Raw genomic sequence first — 20,789 nt, 5'->3', positions numbered from 1 at the left:
GCTTGAATTTATGTGTTTATTTTTCGTAATGAGCTTTGTATTTTAATTTTTAATGCAGGTTCCCTTACATTTATGTGCATTTTCGTTTAGATTTGTAAGAAATCTTTTACTCGAAGACCACACTTGGAGGAACACATGATTCTACATTCTCAAGATAAACCTTTTAAGTGTACCTATTGTGAAGAACATTTCAAATCACGATTTGCATGGTTAAAGCATCAAGAAAAGTTCCATCTGGGTAAGCAAATTACTCTTTCTAAAGGCAGTCATAGCCATTATTGGTTATCACATCATGCTGCTGTCGAACCACTTAGGAGAAGGAAGTCGTGTAAATCAGGGGGAGTACTGGATTTGCCAGAGTTCCTGGAGATAAGTAAATGTGTTTGTTTATTTTTTGGTGGCAGCTGTGTCCGTGGTCATAAACTGTGTTTATTCACAGATGATTGTTGGGTAGGTTTGTTAGTGCTTAGGATAAAGCAGTCTTGTTTTGGAAAAAACTCATTTTTCAGGGAGTGCAATAAACTTAGTATATTTGGAATTCAGTATTGTATTTGATGAATTCCCCTGCTTTTAGCTTATGGCCAAGATGGAGACTTGTGTTCTAGATGGTAGTACATTTAGATGCATTTATGACAGTTAATCCCAATAATTAATTCTTGTCATCCCAAGTAGAGGCCTTGGTCCTGTCCTATTCAGTGTTTTTATTGACAATTTGGATGAAAATATATACTTCATGCTTACGAAAGTTGTAGATGACCTAAAGCTGGCAGGGGTTTTAATATAGCAGAAAATGAAAATGTAAAAAAAACCCCTCTGTGCTGTACAAAAGCTTAAAACAAATAAAGTTAATTAAGAATAAATACAAAGTGGTAAACATGGGAATGATCTGACTTTTAGTCATTGGGGTTTGCAGAACTGAAAAATACTACAGAATCCAAACTCCTCATTTGACAGAGGGGCTTAATAGCAGAAGCTTTTTAGGCACAGTCTGAACCAATAATGTCAGATGACTACAAAAACCACTGTAGTTTTTTTTTTTTTTTTTTTTTTTTTTTTTTTTTTTTTTTTTTTGTGAGGAGATCAGCCCTGAGCTAACATCCGCCAATCCTCCTCTTTTTTCGCTGAGGAAGACGGCCCTGGGCTAACATCGGTGCCTATCTTCCTCCACTTTATATGGGACGCCGCCACAGCATGGCTTACCAAGCAGTGCGTCGGTGCGCGCCCGGGATCCGAACCAGCGAACCCCGGGCCGCCGCAGCGGAGCGCGCGCACTTAACCGCTTGCGCCACCGGGCCGGCCCCAAAAACCACTGTAGTTTTAAACTATCTTAATAAAAGTGTATTGTTCAGAATTAGGGAGGTAATTGTCTCACTGATTTTAAATTGATAGGGTTAGTATTTCATCAGCATTTCTAAGATGCCATCATATGGAAACAGGTTGTACAATTAGCAGAAGTGTAGTTGGAGACATGTTTATGACTGCATGTTGCATGTGAGAAATTTCTTTAGACATTAGTTCCAGAAAAAACAGTTTCTATTGGGGAATTGGTGGGCTTCTTCCTTTTTGAAATGAAAACCATAGGTAATCTTTTTTTGTCCCACCTTGTAGAAACATCATAGCAAAATCTAAGAATTTTTATGGTTAACATATTTGCTTCCACTTCCTTTTTCTGCTTCTGATTTTCTATTTCAACTTTTATTAAATACATAGCTATTTTAGTAAATAAAGCGACATTGTAAGGACATTGATTGGAAATTCTAAAATATAGGTTTAGTTTCAATTTAGAAATTTTTTTAAAAGTATTGGAACTTACAAATTGAAATGACTTGTCTTACACAATAGTTGCTTTCCTCTCAAAGTATCCAAGCAGATGCTGAACTGATCAGCGGTTAGCATTGTTGAAGAGAGCGATCCTGAAAATGTGGTTGAACTAGAAGACTTTTATGATTTGTTAGAAGATTATTTTTCTGTCATGCTGCAGGGTATCAATAAGAAGAGGTTTTCCAGAAATGCTAGGTAATAAGGTTTAGCTGACCTGCTAACTAAAGTTTACTGAGGAAAATACCCAAGGGAAGTACATTCAACATTCAAAGTAGTAAATATTTATTTAACAACTGCCAACTATATGATCAGCTCTATGTTAGGATCCAGGGACACTATTCCTGCCAAATTAAATTACAGTCCAGTGGGTAATCAAACTAGTAGATAAGTCATTACATTATAATGCTGTGCCCGCACAGATATTTTACAAATGATTAGTTAATCTGTATAATTTTTAATGAAAGGTGACATTTACTAGGTTAGGTTGGCCTTTACTAGAAGAAAAGTTTAATAGGTGTGGCATGATGTAGAAGTGGACGTTAGAAGACTTTATATCCAGGCTTGTTTTCCAGATCTGACCTAGCTGCTTACTGTGTGAGCTGGTGCAGCCTCACAGAGCTCCAGCTTCCTCATTAATGAAACAGCCTTGATACTTGCCTCACAGGTGTCGTCGTGAGGCTGAAACGAGGTAATACCTGTCAAGAGCCAAGTGCAGAGCAGGGCCAGTTTGCTTTGCTTTCTCTTTCTCTGAATGTGTTACTGTTTATGCTATTATAAGCATTAATATTTTCAAAGCTTTGAGAAATATGGTTTGTGAAGTAAAGCAGTAGCTTTGCATTTTTGGCCATCATTATTTATGAAAAGAATCCACCAAATAGGATACTGCTTTGAGTATGTATGTGTATAGATATACACTTAACATCCTTTGCATCTGATTTCTATGCTTCTGTTTCCTGGAATCACTATATACTTTAGATAAGTGGTTCAAGTGTGGGGCGTGGCCCAAGAATTTGCATTTCTAACAAGTTTCCAGGGGATGCTGGTACTGATGGTCCAGATGCCACACACCTGAGAATTACTGCTTTAGGTTATTCAAAGCCACGCTCGTACTGCCTACATTAGGATTATATATTCTATAAATCAGAGGGAGCGATATCTGAGAAATTCAATCTGAACAGTTATGGGAGAAGAATTTTTAATATATCTCTATTTATGAGTGTAAAAGTTACAGTTTGGCTTTAAAACGTCAGATCTTCTAATTCTGTCCTGTCTAGAGAGTTGGCATGAAAATCAGCTTTAGTTTAAGTTCCCAGCTTAGCTTCATAAATAAAAGTTCAAAGAGGTTTAGCTGCATGCAAAATTGGATATCCACTACAGGAAAAAACCTGTAGTTGGTATTTTCTTTGAAGAACCCTTATAAGTAACAACATGAAAGAGAATGCTCCTTTCTTCCTTCACCCAGCTGGAGTCTTCAGTGATACCTACAGTTGTTACTTTATAATAAAGTTTTACAGGTAGATCTCTCACTCTTCACCTAACACACACTTCTCGTAATATGCACATCTTGGCACTTTTATTTGCTTCATCTATTTATTTTCAATTGTGTAAATGCTGACTCTCTTTTCCCAAGTTCTTGGAGCCTTTTTTATGGGGGAGGAATGTAAAAGCAGGTAGGGGGATTTTTCTTAGTACTTTACTTAACCCAGTGCTATATGTGAATTAAGAATCAATAAATAGTTGTTGAATGAGTTAATAAATGAATAAATGACTCAGATCCCAAGGAAGATGAAATATTAGAGATTTTAAATATGTTAGAGATAATATAGGGGCCGGCCCTGTGACGTAGTGTTTAAATTTGGCATGCTCTGCCTCAGCGGCCCAGGTTTGTGGGTTCGGATCCTTGACACAGACCTACACCACTCGTCAGCCGTGCTGTGGCGGTGACCCGCATACAAAGTAGAGGAAGATTGGCACAGATGTTAGCTCAGGGCTGATCTTCCTCAAGCAAAAAAAGGGGGAGATTGTCAACAGATGTTAGCTCAGGGCTAATTTTCTTCAGTGCAAAAAAAAAAATACAGTAAACATTTGAGGTTGTCTCTCATTTCTAATGTGCAAAAACATGTTGAAACTCCCCCAAAACTATTGTGGCTAGGAATAATTTTGCTTATATTTCTGAATTCCAGTGTTCAAATGCCATTTTCTTTCCATTGTGCTATTGTGATTAATTCTTCATTAGAATTCCTTCTTCAGTTTATTTTTCCTAATTCTGAGACATCTTCTTCCAAATACACAGCTTCCTTGAACTGTATCTACTGATTTCTTTTTCACACATCCTTCGTCTTCCTTTTAGTTTTCCATTCAGTAGAACTCTGTCTTCTCTCCAGTCATTTATTTGGTAAAATCATGGTGAAATTTGGAATCCTGCTGATGTCAACATTACTGTGAGGAATCTGGGTTTAATGTAAGACTGAACAGAAATATGCCAGTGTTTTCAGTCTGGTCAACATCATTCAGATTTGTGGTTATAAGGAACAACAGTACATCTCCAAACTATGAACTCTCTTAAGTCCTCTGTTTATTCTTCCAAAGTTTCTCATTACCTCCTTTTTCCAGAAATTTGGTATGTAACATTTTCTACTTTGTTTCAGTCTGATTTCAAACTCAGAATTGAGAATTTCAATTTATTAACCCGTTAGCTTATTCAGCATTTATTATATTAGATGCCAGGTCTTATATGTGGCCCTAGGAATATAAAGATGACTGTAACCTGCCTTCCAGGAATAAACAATCTAGAAGGGAAGAGAAAACTGTAAATAAATAATTGCATTGTATTACGATGTATGCACTAACGGTGGTAGGTATGAATTTATAACATAGCTACTAAATTTAACTTAGTCTCTTCTCTTTAAACTTTAAATGCACACTATTCTTTCCTTTTTAGGTCCTTTTCCATGTGATATATGTGGTCGCCAGTTTAATGACACTGGAAATTTGAAACGCCATATAGAATGTACCCATGGTGGAAAGAGAAAATGGACTTGCTTTATCTGTGGAAAATCAGTACGAGAAAGGTGAGGAATTATCTATACACCCAGAAAAATCTTGGTACTGTATGTGGAAGTAATCAACAAATATAGTTTATTTTTTTTTATTTTTTTTTTTGAGGAAGATCAGCCTTGAGCTAACATCCGTGCTAATCCTCCTCTTTTTGCTGAGGAAGACCGGCTCTGAGCTAACATCTATTGCCAATCCTGCTCCTTTTTTTTTTTTCCCCCCAAAGCCCCAGTGGTTAGTTGTATGTCATAGTTGCACATCCTTCTAGTTGCTGTATGTGGGACGTGGCCTCAGCATGGCCAGAGAAGCGGTACGTCGGTGCGTGCCCGGGATCCGAACCTGGGCCGCCAGTAGCGGAGCGCACGCACTTAACCGCTAAGCCACGGGGCTGGCCCCTGAACAAATATAGTTTATAAGGATTAGGGTAGCACAAGACACAGGATACTTGAATTATGCTTTAATTTGAAATTTAAGGATAAAAGAAATGATATAAAATATTATTGAAGAAGATATGAAGTCAAGATTTGCAGGTTTTGATGGTGAATTTAACATAGCTATCATTTTATCTGTTTCTGAACCTCACTAGAAATACATTAAAGGTTATTTATTTATTTAAAAGATAGTAAGCTACAGAGACAGGGGAACAGAAAAGTGACAAGAGCGGCACAGGTTTGGAAGCTAGAAAGCAGATGGATCAGTGGTAACTGGCTAGCAGATATAAGAAAGACACATTCCAAATTGGCAATGGAGAAATTGAGAACCTAGTTCACATCACAGAAACCACAAAAGGTATAGTGACTGGCCATATCAGATACCTGGGGAACTGGGGTGAAGGAGAGGCAGAACAAGGAGCACTAGAGGAGAAACTATTTGAGAAGTTAGATCACTGGATTCCCTCCCACCACCCACACAGGCCGTTGCTGCTGGGCACCTACCCATCTCCCACTCCGGCAGATGTCTGGACCAGCATACACCGTGTTGCTATAGGATGGAATGCATTCTGAATGCTGGAAGCAATGAGCCCCCCGCCTTTATCTCTGCTGAGATCTTGGCTTTTAGATTTTACTCTCCAGGCAGCAGATTAGAAAACAATTCCTCAAAAACTTGATTAACCAAAGGGCAAATATAATCACCAACAAATAGTACACCCAGCTCACCTTAAGTGAAGCAGGGTCATTGAGGCCCACCCATGCCTTTGACCTTCCCATCCACTTTGAAGTCTGTCATATTTAATCATGTGCAGATGGTGAAGAATTAAAAGACACAGAATGGTGTTTCCAGCACAAACAAAACATGAAGGAAACAGATTATGCAGGAAGAAGAAAACATCAAAAAAAGAAGTAAATAATTATTATTAATATCCCCAGTAGAAGCTATAGAATCCTTTAAACAAGAACAGACTCACTATATAAGAACAGAGTCTCTGTATAAAAGAGTCACATAACAAATCAGAGCTCCCAGAAATACAAAGCATGACAGACAAAGTAAAGACCTTGATGGAAGGATTGGAGGGCAAAGTTGAGGGAATCTTCAAAAAGTAGAGCAAAAAGATACAGAAATGTAAAATAAAGATTAGAACATTAGAGAACCAAGCAAGGGGTCCAGAAAGAAGGAAAGAGAAAATGGAAGGGAAAAAAATCATCATTGAAATAATTCAAGGTGATTTCCCAGAATTAAAAGACACGAGTTGCCAGACAGAAATGACCCATCAAATGTTTGGGACATCAGATGAAAATAAACCTACTGCAAGGTGCATCACTATGATCCTTCAGAACCCTGGGCACAAAGAGAAGCTTCTACATGCTTCTATTTTTTCTAGGGAAAAAAGTCACATACACTGAATTAAGAATTAGAATTACTTGGACTTCTCTCTCAGAACAGCAACACTAGGAGTAAGATGGTGTAGTTGTACCTTCAAAATTCTGAAAGAAAATAATTTCCAACCTAGAATTCTGTTGTTAGTCAAACTAACAATCAAGTCTGAGGATAATAAAGACATTTTTCATGAGGTCAAAAAATTAGCCTTTGGGGCCGGCCCTCTGGCAAGTGGTTAAGTGCGCGTGCTCCACTTCAGCGGCTGGGGGTTCACAGGTTTGGATCCCGGGTGTGGACCTACACACTGCTCATCAAGCCATGCTGTGGTGGCATCCCATATACAAAGTGGAGGAAGATTGGCGCAGATGTTAGCTTGGGGACCATCTTCCTCAAGCAAAAAGAGGGAGATTGGCATCAGATGTTAGCTTAGGTCCAGTCTTCTTCATCAAAAAAAAAAAAAAAGCCTCTAATGTACTCTTTTTCATGAAGCAACTAAAAGGGTGTGCTTCAGCAGAATGAGAAAGTAAACTGATGAAGAAGAAGACAAAGGCTACAGGAAATAGGAATTGTAATACAGGAAATAGACAAAGGGAATTCACAGGAGGATGATGAATGAAAAGATCTCAAGGTGTCAGATATGCAACATATGTATGTCATGGGTAGTCAGTCCACACTAGTAGGAGGAGTGACCCATGACATGTTGAAGGTTGTCATTGCTAAGATCTCTGCTGGCGTGTTTCCTCTTTTAACAGGGACAGAATGCTAGAATAGGTCTGACCCAAAATCTTTTTTTTTTTCCTGTGGTAAGAACATTTAACACGAGAACTACCCTCTTAACACATAGAGTATTAAGTGCACAATAGAGTGTTGTTAACTATAGGCGTAATGTTGTACAGCAGATCTCGAGAACTTACTCATCTTACATAACTGAAACTTCATACCCATTGAGTAGCAACTTCCGGTTTCCCCCTCCCTGACCCAGATTCTTACCTGTACTCGGCTACGTATAGTACGTATATGCTAATGAGGTTCCTACTCTTATCTTTAAGCCTTGCTGCTCGATTTAACTGAGGATGTTCATTTCATTTCACAGAAGTGTTCTTTTTGATCTATCCATGAGAATTAGAGTAGGTCGTGGGAAGCTCAGGAGCAAAATATATACAGCAGCCTGCTCACCGTGACCATATTTCTGCCAGACTTCCAGTGCCTGGTCCCCTCTAGCTTGTCAGATGCTCTGATTGTGAGGGACCCTGTGTTTTCCAGTATTTATTCATGACTTTACCCACTGACATGCTGGAAAGGGCTCTCGCTGACACTCAGGGAAGCTACAGCCAGACTTTGATGCAGAGACCTGTGCATATTCTTTTGTGGGCTCTTTGTCCAGTAGTGACAATATTGATAGGTCTGTGCTTGCTACTCAGTTTTTTAAAAACGTACGATATATTGTTTGGTGCCATTTACTACATAGGTAGTAGAACAAATGAAAAAGAAAGGGAATGGTTGACATAAATGGTTATTTCTAAGCGAGGGAGGTTGAGATCGAGGAGCATGTGAGGCGTTCTAAGGTATAGAACGTTCTGTATCTTTTCCTGCATATGTGTCGAATATTATTCTTTAAACAGTATGTATAAATTTATTACTCTTCAGTATATAAAAGTTCCATCATTTAAAAAAGTTAGGAATGCCACTTTCTTGAAATAACAGATAGATATGATGGCAGAATAGGAAACTTAGTATGCTATATCTATATGAAAACACATTTACAGATTGATAAGTTATAAAGTTTATTTTATGCATTATAAATTCTTTTTTCGTCTTAAAAGTCTTTCTGTAAAAACAACAAGCACACAAACCAAGAACCAAAACAACCTTTCCATCTTTTTACTTTGAGTTACTTAATAGGTAGGGGCCTAGGAGTAGATTTAGGGATGTTTTCCACAAAGCTGGATGTTATCTGCAGGCTCGCTTGTCAAGTGTTGGAGGGCCTTGTAGAAGAGCACCATCTACTGGCAGATTCAGCCTTTACTAAAGCTCACTAGATACGGGACTGAAATCAAAACCAAGTGGTAGTGACAGTCAGAAGCCTGCACATTGCATTTTACTTTCTTTCCCCCCAAAATAACTTTGTCCATCCTCACTCAGCACTTTGCATCTGTGGGAAATCTCTGAATGTTAGAACTATAGGAACTTCTAGTAATATGTGTGGAGCAGCAGTGGTTACACAGTGGCCCATCCAGGGTCAGGAGGGCTGGAGGACTTAGGAACAGCGTGGTCATATCCTTTCTATGGTTTCCCCTTTTCCCCCTGGAAATTACAAGTACCTGTAAAGTTTTCTTTGCCTTAGAACATTCTTTTAATAAGTATTGAGCACATATTTGAAAGGAATAGTACTGAAAAACTGGATTCCTTATATATTATTAAACTTTCTTCACTAAAATTCACATCAGTTTTACCTAATTCAGTAGTGACAATTGAGCATTTTTCATTTGTATTTCTTGAAATTTTGCTTAAGCTATATAGTTAAATCTTTTTTTGTGTGTGAAGAAGATCAGCCCTGAGCTAACATCCGTTGCCAATCTTCCTCTTTTTGCTGGGGAACATTGGCCCTGGGCTAACATCCACGCCCATCTTCCTCTACTTTATATGGGATGCTGCCACAGCATGGCTTGACAAGCTGTGTGTCGGTCTGCGCCCGGGATCTGAACCTGTGAATCCCGGGCCAAAGTGGAGCACGCGGACTTAACCGCTACGCCACCAGGCCAGCCCCTATATAGTTAAGTCTTTGAGCAAACCAATGGCAAAGGAGGTGGGGGTTAAATTTTTTTGTTTTTTTAAGGAGAGAGACATATGCTTATTAATAATATTATGCTTGTTAATAATAATAATAATAGAATTATCTGGTGAGACTAATCCAATAAAGAGCAAAAATACTGCAGGAGAAAGGGAACAGTTGCCATAGTGTCTGTTAGCTTGAACACCTTTCTAGCAAGTTTTCTGGAAATCTGTGTTTAATATATACATTGGCATTAAAAAATCTTTAGCTAAATATATATTTTTTAACACAGAACTACTTTGAAAGAACATTTGAGAATCCATAGCGGAGAAAAGCCTCATCTTTGTAGTATTTGTGGGCAAAGTTTTCGTCATGGAAGCTCATACAGGTAAGTCAAGCCATTTTTTCCCTGTTTTAACTGAGATAAAATTATATCTATTTTAATTCTATTTTATTATCATTGCATTAGTTGTTTGTTGAATTAAAACATTTCTTAGCACTTATGATAAGCAAAGTTGTGCAAAAAACTTCACTGTATAGACTCTCCCCTACATTACCACTTTAATATTGTCTTCATTCTGTGGTATAAACTATTATTAAATATTTCCTCGTCACCAAGTTTGCTGAAAGCTTTACTAAGTCTTCGTCATTTAAATATTTATTTCATTACGTTTTTTTGAATCAACATTCATTAAAACTCTGGTGTTCTAAACGTAGTGTATTTCTTCACTCTTGTTTATCAAAGAATGTTTTGGTATGAAAATATGGCAAAATTGAATACTCCGGGATTCTCAATTTTAGAAAGTCTTCTGTGCGTTAGTTGTAACTTACATAATTATTTTTATAGCTGAATCTCTGACCACACTTGCAGTTTGTGAAAAGTTGTCTTTTTCTGAATAAATAATAGATGACTATCTACTGTGAGCTATGCATACGATTTTAATTTTTAATGCTCTTAAGAATTTTAATCTTAAGGCTTTAATTTTTACTTTCATTTATTATTTAGTTCTTCAGATTGCTTCCCCCTAAGATGTAGTCCAGCCAGTTTCCTGGTTTTAGTTGTGGTAGAATCAGCACCTGTCTGGCAACTGGAAAGGGAAAGCTATTCATTTCACTAGGATATATATAGATGGAGGGTTGTGGGCATAAAAATATTTCAGATTAAATGGATTTTAATAATTTAAACCTTTTATAATCTGTCTTTGAGTGACTATAATATGAGCCACATTTTGTGTGGTTAGTGTGAAGAAAAGTAGTAAAAGGTTAATTATCAGCAAGTCAATTACTTATAAAATGTACTAGATTCTCAACTATCAGTTTATAAGTGGTTCAGTTGTCCAGAATAGGAGAAATCCCAAATTTGCTGTATCATTTGCTATCATCGTGTGTTTAAGTCACTTGAACACTTACCCCGTTGGTCTGATTGTAATTCCTGCGGATTCACTCCTACTTTTGCTGTCCCTGAGACTTCGCCATTCAGACAGATAACGACCCTAGACGTTTGGTAGGTTCGGTGAAAGCAGGTTTAGGATCTAAAACGTCGGGAAGGAATACCATCCGGAAGTAGTGTGAGCATGTGCACGTGTTGAAGTGCTTTTTTGAAAGAGGTGAGTAGGAACCCTGGAGTCAGGTAGTAAGAGTGGGAAGGACTCTGACAGTCACAGGAATGGAGCAGATAGTGTGTGAGGTGGTTGAGGAAACAGTCCAGTTTCCATTATTTTGAGTTAACCAAGGTTTTTCCTTCTGTGGCACCAGTTTCAATGGCCTTCAATTGTTTTTCTTTATAGACTCCACTTACGAGTACATCATGATGATAAAAGATACGAGTGTGACGAATGTGGGAAAACATTTATTCGTCATGACCACCTCACAAAGCACAAAAAAATACATTCAGGTGAGGTGTAGTTTATAATGATTTTTCCAAAATCCTTCTAAAAAGCACCTGGAAAGGGCAGACTACATCATGTTTATGTTGGTTGTAATTGTAATAATTTGGTATATGTTGGTCACCCCTTTGTAATGCTGGTTCTAAAAACCTTTTCTAAAAAGCATCTGAAAGGGACATAATTCTATGATATGTTTTTGTTCGCTGTAATTTTAATCATTTGGTTGCCCAGTTTGACTACAAACTATATTTTAAAGTTTGTTTTCATCAAATTCTCAAAATTTGCATTTTTGCATATTATGTAAATATGTGCAGTAATTGCTATTGGCACTTCTCTAATGGGAGAAGCCAAGATAATATTTCTCATTTTGATTGGATTTGAAAGAAGTTAGCAAAACTTAGATGTTTGAAGAGAAATTATTATAATTGTGTGTTAAAGTTTATGTAATAGTGAATTTTTAAAACCCTATCTTTGGAAAAGAGTACCTTAATAATCCTGATCAATTTCAGATCTTTATACTGTATTTATAATTTTTATATTCTGGGGATTTCTTTCATATTTTCCTCTCAGACTGATGTTCAGGAAGTGCTAAGAGAGTCAACTCTATGAGCAAAATAATGAGCACAATAATGGGAAAGAGCCATCTCTATGAGCACAGTAGAACAGGTGATTGTTATTATAAATGTAATTTAAATAGAAAGTATGCGACAGGTGTAATTACTTTCTTAAATGACCCCAGTGAGGCAGGTTGCAGTTGGTATCACCACTTTTAAGAAATGCTGAAGGTCTGATGACTTTTTCACTGGAATTAGGCATTTTTAGGAGGAGAAGTCCACATTCCTAATTCTAGAGGTCACATGGTCTAATTGCACACTGATATTAAGTTGAGACAGTGGTTTTCAAAGGCCAAGCCTTTGTAATTGTATATAAGAATAGAGATGAGAACTTGGACTCATCTAGAATTTTCCTTTGTATTTGTATTTTGGCTCATTACAAATGTAAGCAATCCCCACAGATGAAAAATCTTTTAAAAGTAAAGTACAAAGATTTGAAAACGTTCAGGTTCTTTTTATAAACAGTAAGACAGCCTCATCTTGATTCAGTGTATGTTCATTTGAGGTGTTTGATATCCAGACTGTTATATTCCTAAAAACATCTTGAGTTTTGAAGTAATTTCATTTATCTTGCTCTGTTATGTTGGAAGGTAAAATTTGAAGTCTACAACAAAAGGCTACTGATTCCTTCTCCAAGTGGGGAGAAGGATTCACATCCATGAAAATAATCATAGATTGATTGAAGAAAGACATCTGAATAAGGAACATAAAGCGAATAGCCCAGAATAAAGGGTGGCTTTACTTTTCTGGTACATTTCTCACCATGTTATCTTACTGTTTGATAATTTGTTTCTGGGGCAGAAAAACTGAAATGCATATTATAATCAAAATATTTGGGTCTTTAAGGTGAGAAGGCTCATCAGTGTGAAGAATGTGGGAAATGTTTTGGTCGTAGGGATCATCTCACTGTTCATTACAAAAGCGTACACCTTGGAGAGAAAGTGTGGCAAAAGTAAGTGAAACAGCCAAGTTTCTCATAATTACCACATTGGATAATGTTGGAAGAAAGTTATAGCTTGTCTCATAGTTGATTTTGTGTAATTGAGGATGGGTTAACCAGCTCTCTTTCCCTAGCTTCCTGGGCTTCTCTACAGACCTAAAGGAATTGAGTGAAGCATATTTTTCCCACTTGTTTTCAGTTGATTCAAAGGCTAGGAGGTGGTAGACGTTGAAGTTAGTGACTAGTATAAAATCTTGTCATTCTTTGGGGATTTTGTTTATCTTTGGTTGTTGTGGCTCTTTGAGAGCTAAATATAAACATGCTGCCTATATGTTATACTTAATAAGACAGCAATTGTTGGGAAACGCTTGTAGTCAGAATTGAAATATCTTTCTAATCACACTAAGCATTTAAAATGGTAGTTTATTTGAAGGAGGCATGTGCTGTCCTAAATGTCAGCTTTTTAAATACAATTTAGATATCCAAGTTTAATTGAGATTAGTTGTTGAGTATAAAATGTTCAAAGAATTCATGTTCTTGGATTAGGTATTTGGAGCAAATGCTAAGTAATAGACCTGGTCTAAGGTGCCAAGAAACTTAGTTTAATAGTACTGAGCCTGATCAACAAAATGTACACGGTATATATAAATATAGTAAATAAAGAAGAGTAGGAAGTGCTGATTTTTATTCATTTTTTACATTTTCATGTTTTGGTTTATTGTTTCTTTCATTGATTTTGTTCATTGATGCTCTCGTTGAATCAATGTATTCATTGTGGTCATTGAACTCTTGCATCATTAGATGCTAGCAACACTGCTGAGTGCTGTAATATAAAGATATGCATGATCCTGCAGAGAAAAGGAATAAGAACTTCAACACATTGTGTGAATGGGTGGAAATAGACTTAGAACTGCAGACTCACTCGCTCCAGAGATTCTGTCCCTCTTTTTCTCAACCCCTTTATGCCCTTAAAAATTATTCAGTACCTCAGGAGCTTTTGTTTAGATAAATTATAATATAATATAAAAATTATAGTATTATTTAAGTTATATAAATCATATTAGAAATTAAAATGAGAAAAGATTAAGTACTTATTAATTCATTTAAAAATAATAATACACTCATCACACACTAACCTTAATAGCAATTTTGTGAAAAATAGCTACTTTACAAAGCAAATATTAAAAGAGTGTCATTGTTTTACATTTTTGTAAATCTCTTTAATGGCTTAATGGAAGACAGCTGGATTGTCATATCTGCTTTCATGTGTTATTTTGTTTCAAGTAAGTGAAGAGAATCTGGCCTCACTCAGATATGTAGTTGGTAAAAGGAGGAGAATGATGATAGCCTTCCTAGATAGATGTGGATATTATGCTTTGCTACTACTCCACAACTAAACAAGTTTAGTTGTTTAGTGGACAACTAAACAACTGTAGGTGGAATCTGAAACAAGATTAATGAAATTTTCATACCCCGTTACATTCAATCTGTTGGTCTGTCTTGCACTTTGAATGGATTTTTTACCTATGCATAATATTGTAATATCATGCATTTGTTATTTGGAAAATATGGGTTCACTGAGTTATGCAGATTTTCCAAATGTTAGCACATTTCACAGGACAGGATCAACAAATCACATTTGTTAATAATGCCTCCAATCTCTCAGAAAGGAGTATTGGGAAGCTGTCAAGATCACAGGGGTAGATGCAAGGTTTCCAAAATTCTTATATTAGTTTGAAAGCTCAAATTTTATCATTGATAACAAATAGTGTCAATTTTTTGCCTTGAAGTGACAGGCTTACTTCATTTAAATTTCAAGAAAATGTCTGCCAAATACCCAAGTCTGTAACTATAGTTCGTCTTTCGTTCTGCCAAGTAAAATGGCATTCCATGAGGAAGGTGGCAACTTCAGCTCACAGCTGTCTTCCAGGTGCTTTTCTTTGAGACGACCATTGCACTTTGGTACACAGTGGAAGTGCTTTGTGTGTGCTTCCCAATTCATCACAGAGAATATTAAAAAGTCCACCATCTGAAAGGTTGAAATTTAATAAAATTGGTAACCTTACTGCTTCATCACATTTTTTTTCTTTCTGTGAGTGCATGGTAGTAAAGAATACAAGGACCATTAGTACATTTTGGTACCACTACCTTGTTTAGAGCTGAAGTACCAGCATTTTACCCACTGTTCTGTCGTTAGTATAAATGTTAACATAGTGAGAAAGGCAAATAATATTACAGTGTTACTTTTGAAAATAATTTTGATCCTGTAGACTCTATGAAAGAGTTTTGGGATCCCCTTCCCCCCACAAGGGCCTGTGGACCTATCTGCTGGCCTAGATAATTATAGAACCAGAACCCATAGGCTCCACTTTCTACAAGGGCTGGCTAATGTTGGATCTAGAATATGGAGCCATATGTATCATTTTATGGAACTAGTACTTAATACTATGTGATAAAAAGCCATTGAAGATTTTGAACAAGAAGGGGTAACTGTTGGATTTTTATTTTAGGTAGATCACTCTTATTGATGTATGGAGGCTGGATTTGTGGTGGATAAATCTGGAGGCAAGTAAATCAACCAGTTAGAAGGCTGTTATAACCTAGGAAAAAACTGGTGAGGGCCTAAACTCGGGAGTAGTGTTAGTAATGAACAGCAGAGGATACTTATTTGAAAACTATTTAGGCCTTTATTGAGGGAATGGGAGCAGTCATGGATGATTCCTGTTTTCAAGGAATTCCTGTTTTCAAGCAGGTGGTTGATAGCAGCCACTGAGATAGAGACTGTAGAAGATGGTCTGAGTTCATAGTGGGAGATAATGAATTGTTCGGTGTGTGTTGACTTGGAGTTGCTCAGTACAACCTGAAACAAAATTGGATGGGTAGACAGTAGTCTAAATCCCAGGAGTGAAGTCAGGGCTGTGGACACAGATCCCTATGTGAGGATGTAGAAGCAGATGATCCAGGGAGCGAATGTGCAGCGTGATGAGCATTAGCACCCCTCCTTCCGCCAAGTGTGTTCTAATGTTTCTTCTTCCTTCTAAACTTTGTAAAATGGTGACTCCACTTCAGTATCCACTTCTTCACTTTCCATTCACTATTGCAAGCTGTTGCACTATGACCTCTGACCGTACTGTACCTCTCAAATTGCTATCAGTATGAGTTCCTTATTGCCAAATCCAATAGATATTTTTAAGTCCTTTTCATACTGGGCATCTCGGCTTCATTTGGAACTGTTTATCACTCCTGCCCTGAAAATCTATACTCTTTAGCATCCATGTGAGAATGGTGTGTACCATGCAGGTCCTTGTAAATTTTATCTTTATCCTACGTCCACTGTGAAACAGTCAAAGTGTTTTGAGATATCTGTGTTCAAAACATCACTCTGTCCATAGTATAGACCAAGATTTCTTAGCCACAGCACTACTGACATTTTGGGCTGGATGATTGTTGTGGGGGGCTGTCCTGTGCTCTGTAGGATGTTTGTCAGCATCCCTGGCCTCTACCCACTAGATGGCAGTAGCACTTACCTACCCCCAGCTGTGAAAACCAAAAATGTCTTAAGGCATTGCTAAACGTCCTATGAGGGGCAAAATTGCCCCAGTTGAGTACCACTCTTTCTTTCTCTGTGGGCCTATGGTGACGCTATTTGTATCTCTATATTTACCATGGATTTGAATGGAATAAGACAAACCAAGCTTACTGGTTATGAGTGTTTTGCTAAGTTTATCAATGTCACTCCCAGTTACTTAAATCCAAATTATCTTTTTAAATGTCTGTTTCAACATGTAGAAGTAAGTTCCTAGAAGACAGGGCCTTGCATGGTGTCTTTGCAGCTATTTTGTAAGTGTTGAGTTGGATGAAGTGACAGGTGTGAATGGCATTTGAAACCTTAGGCGTACTATTGCTATTTGATATTGGTAACAACATGCCAACATTCCAGTAAAACTCAGTAGATATGTTAAGAGCAAACTGTCTTATAGAACATTATAGTAGCCTGTGTTTGGTTTAATTATTTTGCCATGTACTCATTAGACATAAATTGCTTGCAAGGTGAGATGATATGGCTTTCCTAAGAACTACCACTTAAATGCTAATCATTTTACAAGTATCTTAATCCTCACAATTAAATTTTGAGTTTAGGATCACTAAACTCACAAACACGTACTCTTAGACACTACACTTTGCTGCTTACAAGTTAACTTTTGAGTAATTTATAGCTTTTTATGTCTATTAATCTGTAATAAAAATGAAGGACTGGTATCTCATTCTGTTTTACTTAGGTCTAAAGTTTATTTTAAGTACCAGTTTGTAATATTTATTTGTTATAAAGTGAACCAAGGACAGCAGTGTCACCCTTTGGATGGATGCACATTTTGAGATTGCTGCAGCATCTTTTCATTCAGCCTCAGATCTATTTTTTTTTCAATTTAATTAAGGTGTAATTTACATACAGAGAAATTCACTCTTTAGTGTACAGTTCTACGTTTTGACAAATGCATGCAGCCATTTACATAATCATTACAACAGTCAAGATATGGAATAGTTCTATCACTCCCCAAATTTCCACCACGCTTTTTTGTCATAACCCTTTTTTTCCCCCTTGAGCCTATCATTGATTTTTTTCTGTCCCTATAATTTTCCCTTTGGTGTTTTTTTTTTTTTTCGTGAGGAAGATCAGCCCTGAGCTAACATCCATGCTAATCCTCCTCTTTTTGCTGAAGAAGACCGGCTCTGAGCTAACATCTATTGCCAATCCTCCTCCTTTATTTTCCCCAAAGCCCCAGTAGATAGTTGTATGTCATAGTTGCACATCCTTCTAGTTGCTGTATGTGGGACGCAGCCTCAGCATGGCCGGAGAAGCAGTGCGTCAGTGTGCACCCAGAATCTGAACCTGGGCCGCCAGTAGCGGAGCACACGCACTTAACCGCTAAGCCACGGGGCTGGCCCCCTTTGGTGTTTTTTAATAGCAAATTATAATGATGGTAAAGTTCAATGATTTATTTAAAGCTTAAAAGTAGTTTAAAGTTGAAAATCTAAGGACCTCTTTGTATAGATTTGTTTGTTGACTATAACTGGAGGAGAAGGATCCAGAGGTAAGGTTGATACTTAAAGTATTTCCTTGTTCCTTCAGTGTTCTATGCTTTAACATGAGAATTATATATAAAGTTGTAAATGAAGTTATAACTTATTTTCCTTATCTTATTTGTTAAAATTATATTGAAAAACTTAAATCTTTTTATTTTCTTAGATATAAAGCAACTTTTCATCAATGTGATGTTTGTAAGAAAATTTTTAAAGGCAAATCAAGTCTGGAAATGCATTTTCGGACACATTCAGGTAAAACTTAATGAATAGTTTATATATATTTGTGTAATTATTCAGGAGTAAAATATGGCCATTTAAACTTTTTGTTCTTGGTTAAATTGTTTTGTTTTTTCCCTATTAAGATTTTTACTCATTATGTGAAAATTGATGTCGTGAATGAGCAATATTCTGGTCTTCTATTCTCTATTATATAAGCTTCAGTACTTTTGAATATCATTTTGTAGAATTGGGGGAAATTTTTTTCCATAGGGAATTTACTCAACTCTTAGCTCTCATTTTTCCCGTTTCTGGTTGTTTATGGTTCTTCTATATCTATATAACTCTCTGAAGAGTTTCTTCTTCTCTTTTGACAGAGTAATTCAAATATGACCTCAAACATGACCGTTGTCTTGGTCACCAAGTTACCATTGTATAGTTTTCCTTTAAACATAGTCAGTTGTGATTTATAGGTAGTTATGGCAGAATAATTTGCTTCAGCAGCTTTCCAGAGGTAGTCATTTTATAAATCTTTCTTTTTTCCTTTTGGCAATACTACCGTATTTTGAAATATAAACTATGTTGGAGTCTTTGCTATATGTTGTCATGGTCCTTATTTGACTTCCCATATTAATTAACAATTTTTAAAGCTTTCTTTTTAAGAATGAAACCCATTTATGGCTGCTTTGTTTTATTTTTAGTTTTGATTTTGTCAGGCTGTTGTTCTGGAAGAGGAAAATAATTGATTTCATGAATATCAGAATGGGAAATACCTGGATTTGGGCAATTTCAGTAGCAAAAAATTGCAGTAAAGAATTTATTACTGATACAGTGCTTCTATTAAAAACAAAATTAGACCTCCCTACGAATGAAAGAGTCAGAATTCGAGGGTACATAAATATGAGTGTCAAATGAGGAAACTATATTAATGCTATCTTCCACATTAGTTATAAGTGATAAGCCTAATAAACTCATGACTTGAAAGAGATGGTGAACTTACAGAAAGTTAATTCGAGACCATTGAGGATTTAAGGATTGTAAAACTGCAGGAATTATTCTAAAGGAGAAACTTAATAAAGGCTGGCTTTGTAATTGCATCAAGGTTTTTGAAAACTGGTTTATAGTAAGTAGTTGATGACCAATGACTGTGGAATTTTCATCTCTGGATACCTCACAGTTAATTGGAATCAGAGACAAGTCTCTCTGCCCATTGAAAATTGAGGAAATGAGCTCTATTATAGAATGAGACAAAGATTATTGCGGTTGTGAAGTGAGAGGGAGAAATCATCTAAAGCAGGGGTCAGCAAACTTTTTTTGTAAAGGACTAGATAGTAAATATTTAAGGCTTTGTGGGCCAGACAGTCTCTATCACAACCACTCAGCTCTACTGTTGTAGCATGAAAGCGGCCATAGACAACGTGTAAACAAATGAATGTGGTGCATTCCAATAAAACTTGATTTACAGTAACAGGCAAGAGGCTGTCAGTGGCTTTTGGGCTATAGTTTGCCAGCTCCTGATCTAAAACCATCAGCAGGCTACTCAGACGGGATTTCACCGAATGTCTGTTCCAAGTCCAAGATGGTCACCATATTCCCAAGTCCATTCCTGAGATTTATAGGTGCAGGAACTCAATTTTATATCTGTGCACTCAGAGTTGTAAGTATTCTGAGGAGTTCTTCATAATAACGACTGGAAATAGATTCACCAGAATGTCAACTTATTATTTCACCTTCTAGAGAATGAGGTATTAACATGTACTGGCCAAAGTATCCTTTTTCTCTTATCAAGGAAGCAGAGTTGCTAAATTTATTAATCAGAAGGAGAATGTTGTTATAGAGTGAAATTAGGTAGTGATTTTATGGAATAGTATAATGAAAACATGGTGAAAGATACTGAGCCAACTTTACCCTTGTAACAGTGCACCTTTCTGGTGACCAGAATAATTTTGTTCCCCGGATTCTTTTTCTCTAGTCAGGATACGCTTAGTGCCCTATCTGAACTGGTAGATTCCTGTGTTTTTGGAATCCCCTTAACTAGACTCCATGCAGACCTTTTCTCTTCTATTAATATATTCTTTCTCTAGATGAGGTAACAGATAATGGATTGGTTTCAGTTTTGGCCAGGTCAATAACACTTAATTGCTTCAAATGAATAGATATGATCAGTGCCTAGCCCAGGACTTGCAAATAAGAGGTGCTTAATAAATATTTACTGAATGAATGAATTTATCATATTTTCCCATGACTGCCCTCTAATCTCTTTGATATTTTCAAACCACACAATTAGAGAAATTAGTTGGAAAATGGATATATGATTTTCTTCCACAAATGGCTTATTCTCATCCATTATGTGTTTTGCTTGTGTAATCCTCAGAGTAGTGATTACATCTGTTCTTCAGCAAGAGTCTTGTTGAAACATAATACATTCAGTTAAAATGGGCATAAAGCTGATAGCAAATTTGGGGCTTGATTTTAGAGTTGGCAGAATTTTTTAAGCTGTTTTTATTGAAGTATAACCCATAAGGCGCACAAATCTTAATGAACAGCTCAGTGAATTTTTATAAATGAATACATCGTGTAACCAC

The 20,789-nt window shown here is 36.7% G+C and overlaps 1 protein-coding gene across 1 annotated transcript in view; it reads left to right on the top strand.

The window, feature by feature from the left end:
* Positions 1-20,789, top strand: part of ZBTB41 (zinc finger and BTB domain containing 41) — a 49,814-nt gene that overhangs the window by 13,621 nt on the left and 15,404 nt on the right. Inside the window, exons 5-10 of the mRNA XM_058533736.1 lie at positions 91-238; positions 4,763-4,892; positions 9,756-9,851; positions 11,251-11,362; positions 12,815-12,915; positions 18,152-18,240. Coding sequence (XP_058389719.1) covers positions 91-238; positions 4,763-4,892; positions 9,756-9,851; positions 11,251-11,362; positions 12,815-12,915; positions 18,152-18,240 — 676 coding nt within the window. The remainder of the gene's footprint in view (positions 1-90; positions 239-4,762; positions 4,893-9,755; positions 9,852-11,250; positions 11,363-12,814; positions 12,916-18,151; positions 18,241-20,789) is intronic.

Source organism: Diceros bicornis, chromosome 38 (assembly GCF_020826845.1).
Source record: "Diceros bicornis minor isolate mBicDic1 chromosome 38, mDicBic1.mat.cur, whole genome shotgun sequence".
In the NCBI taxonomy this organism is placed as follows: Eukaryota; Metazoa; Chordata; class Mammalia; order Perissodactyla; family Rhinocerotidae; genus Diceros; species Diceros bicornis.
Note: the sequence above shows the minus strand (reverse complement) of the source record. Positions and strands in the feature narration are given on the sequence as shown.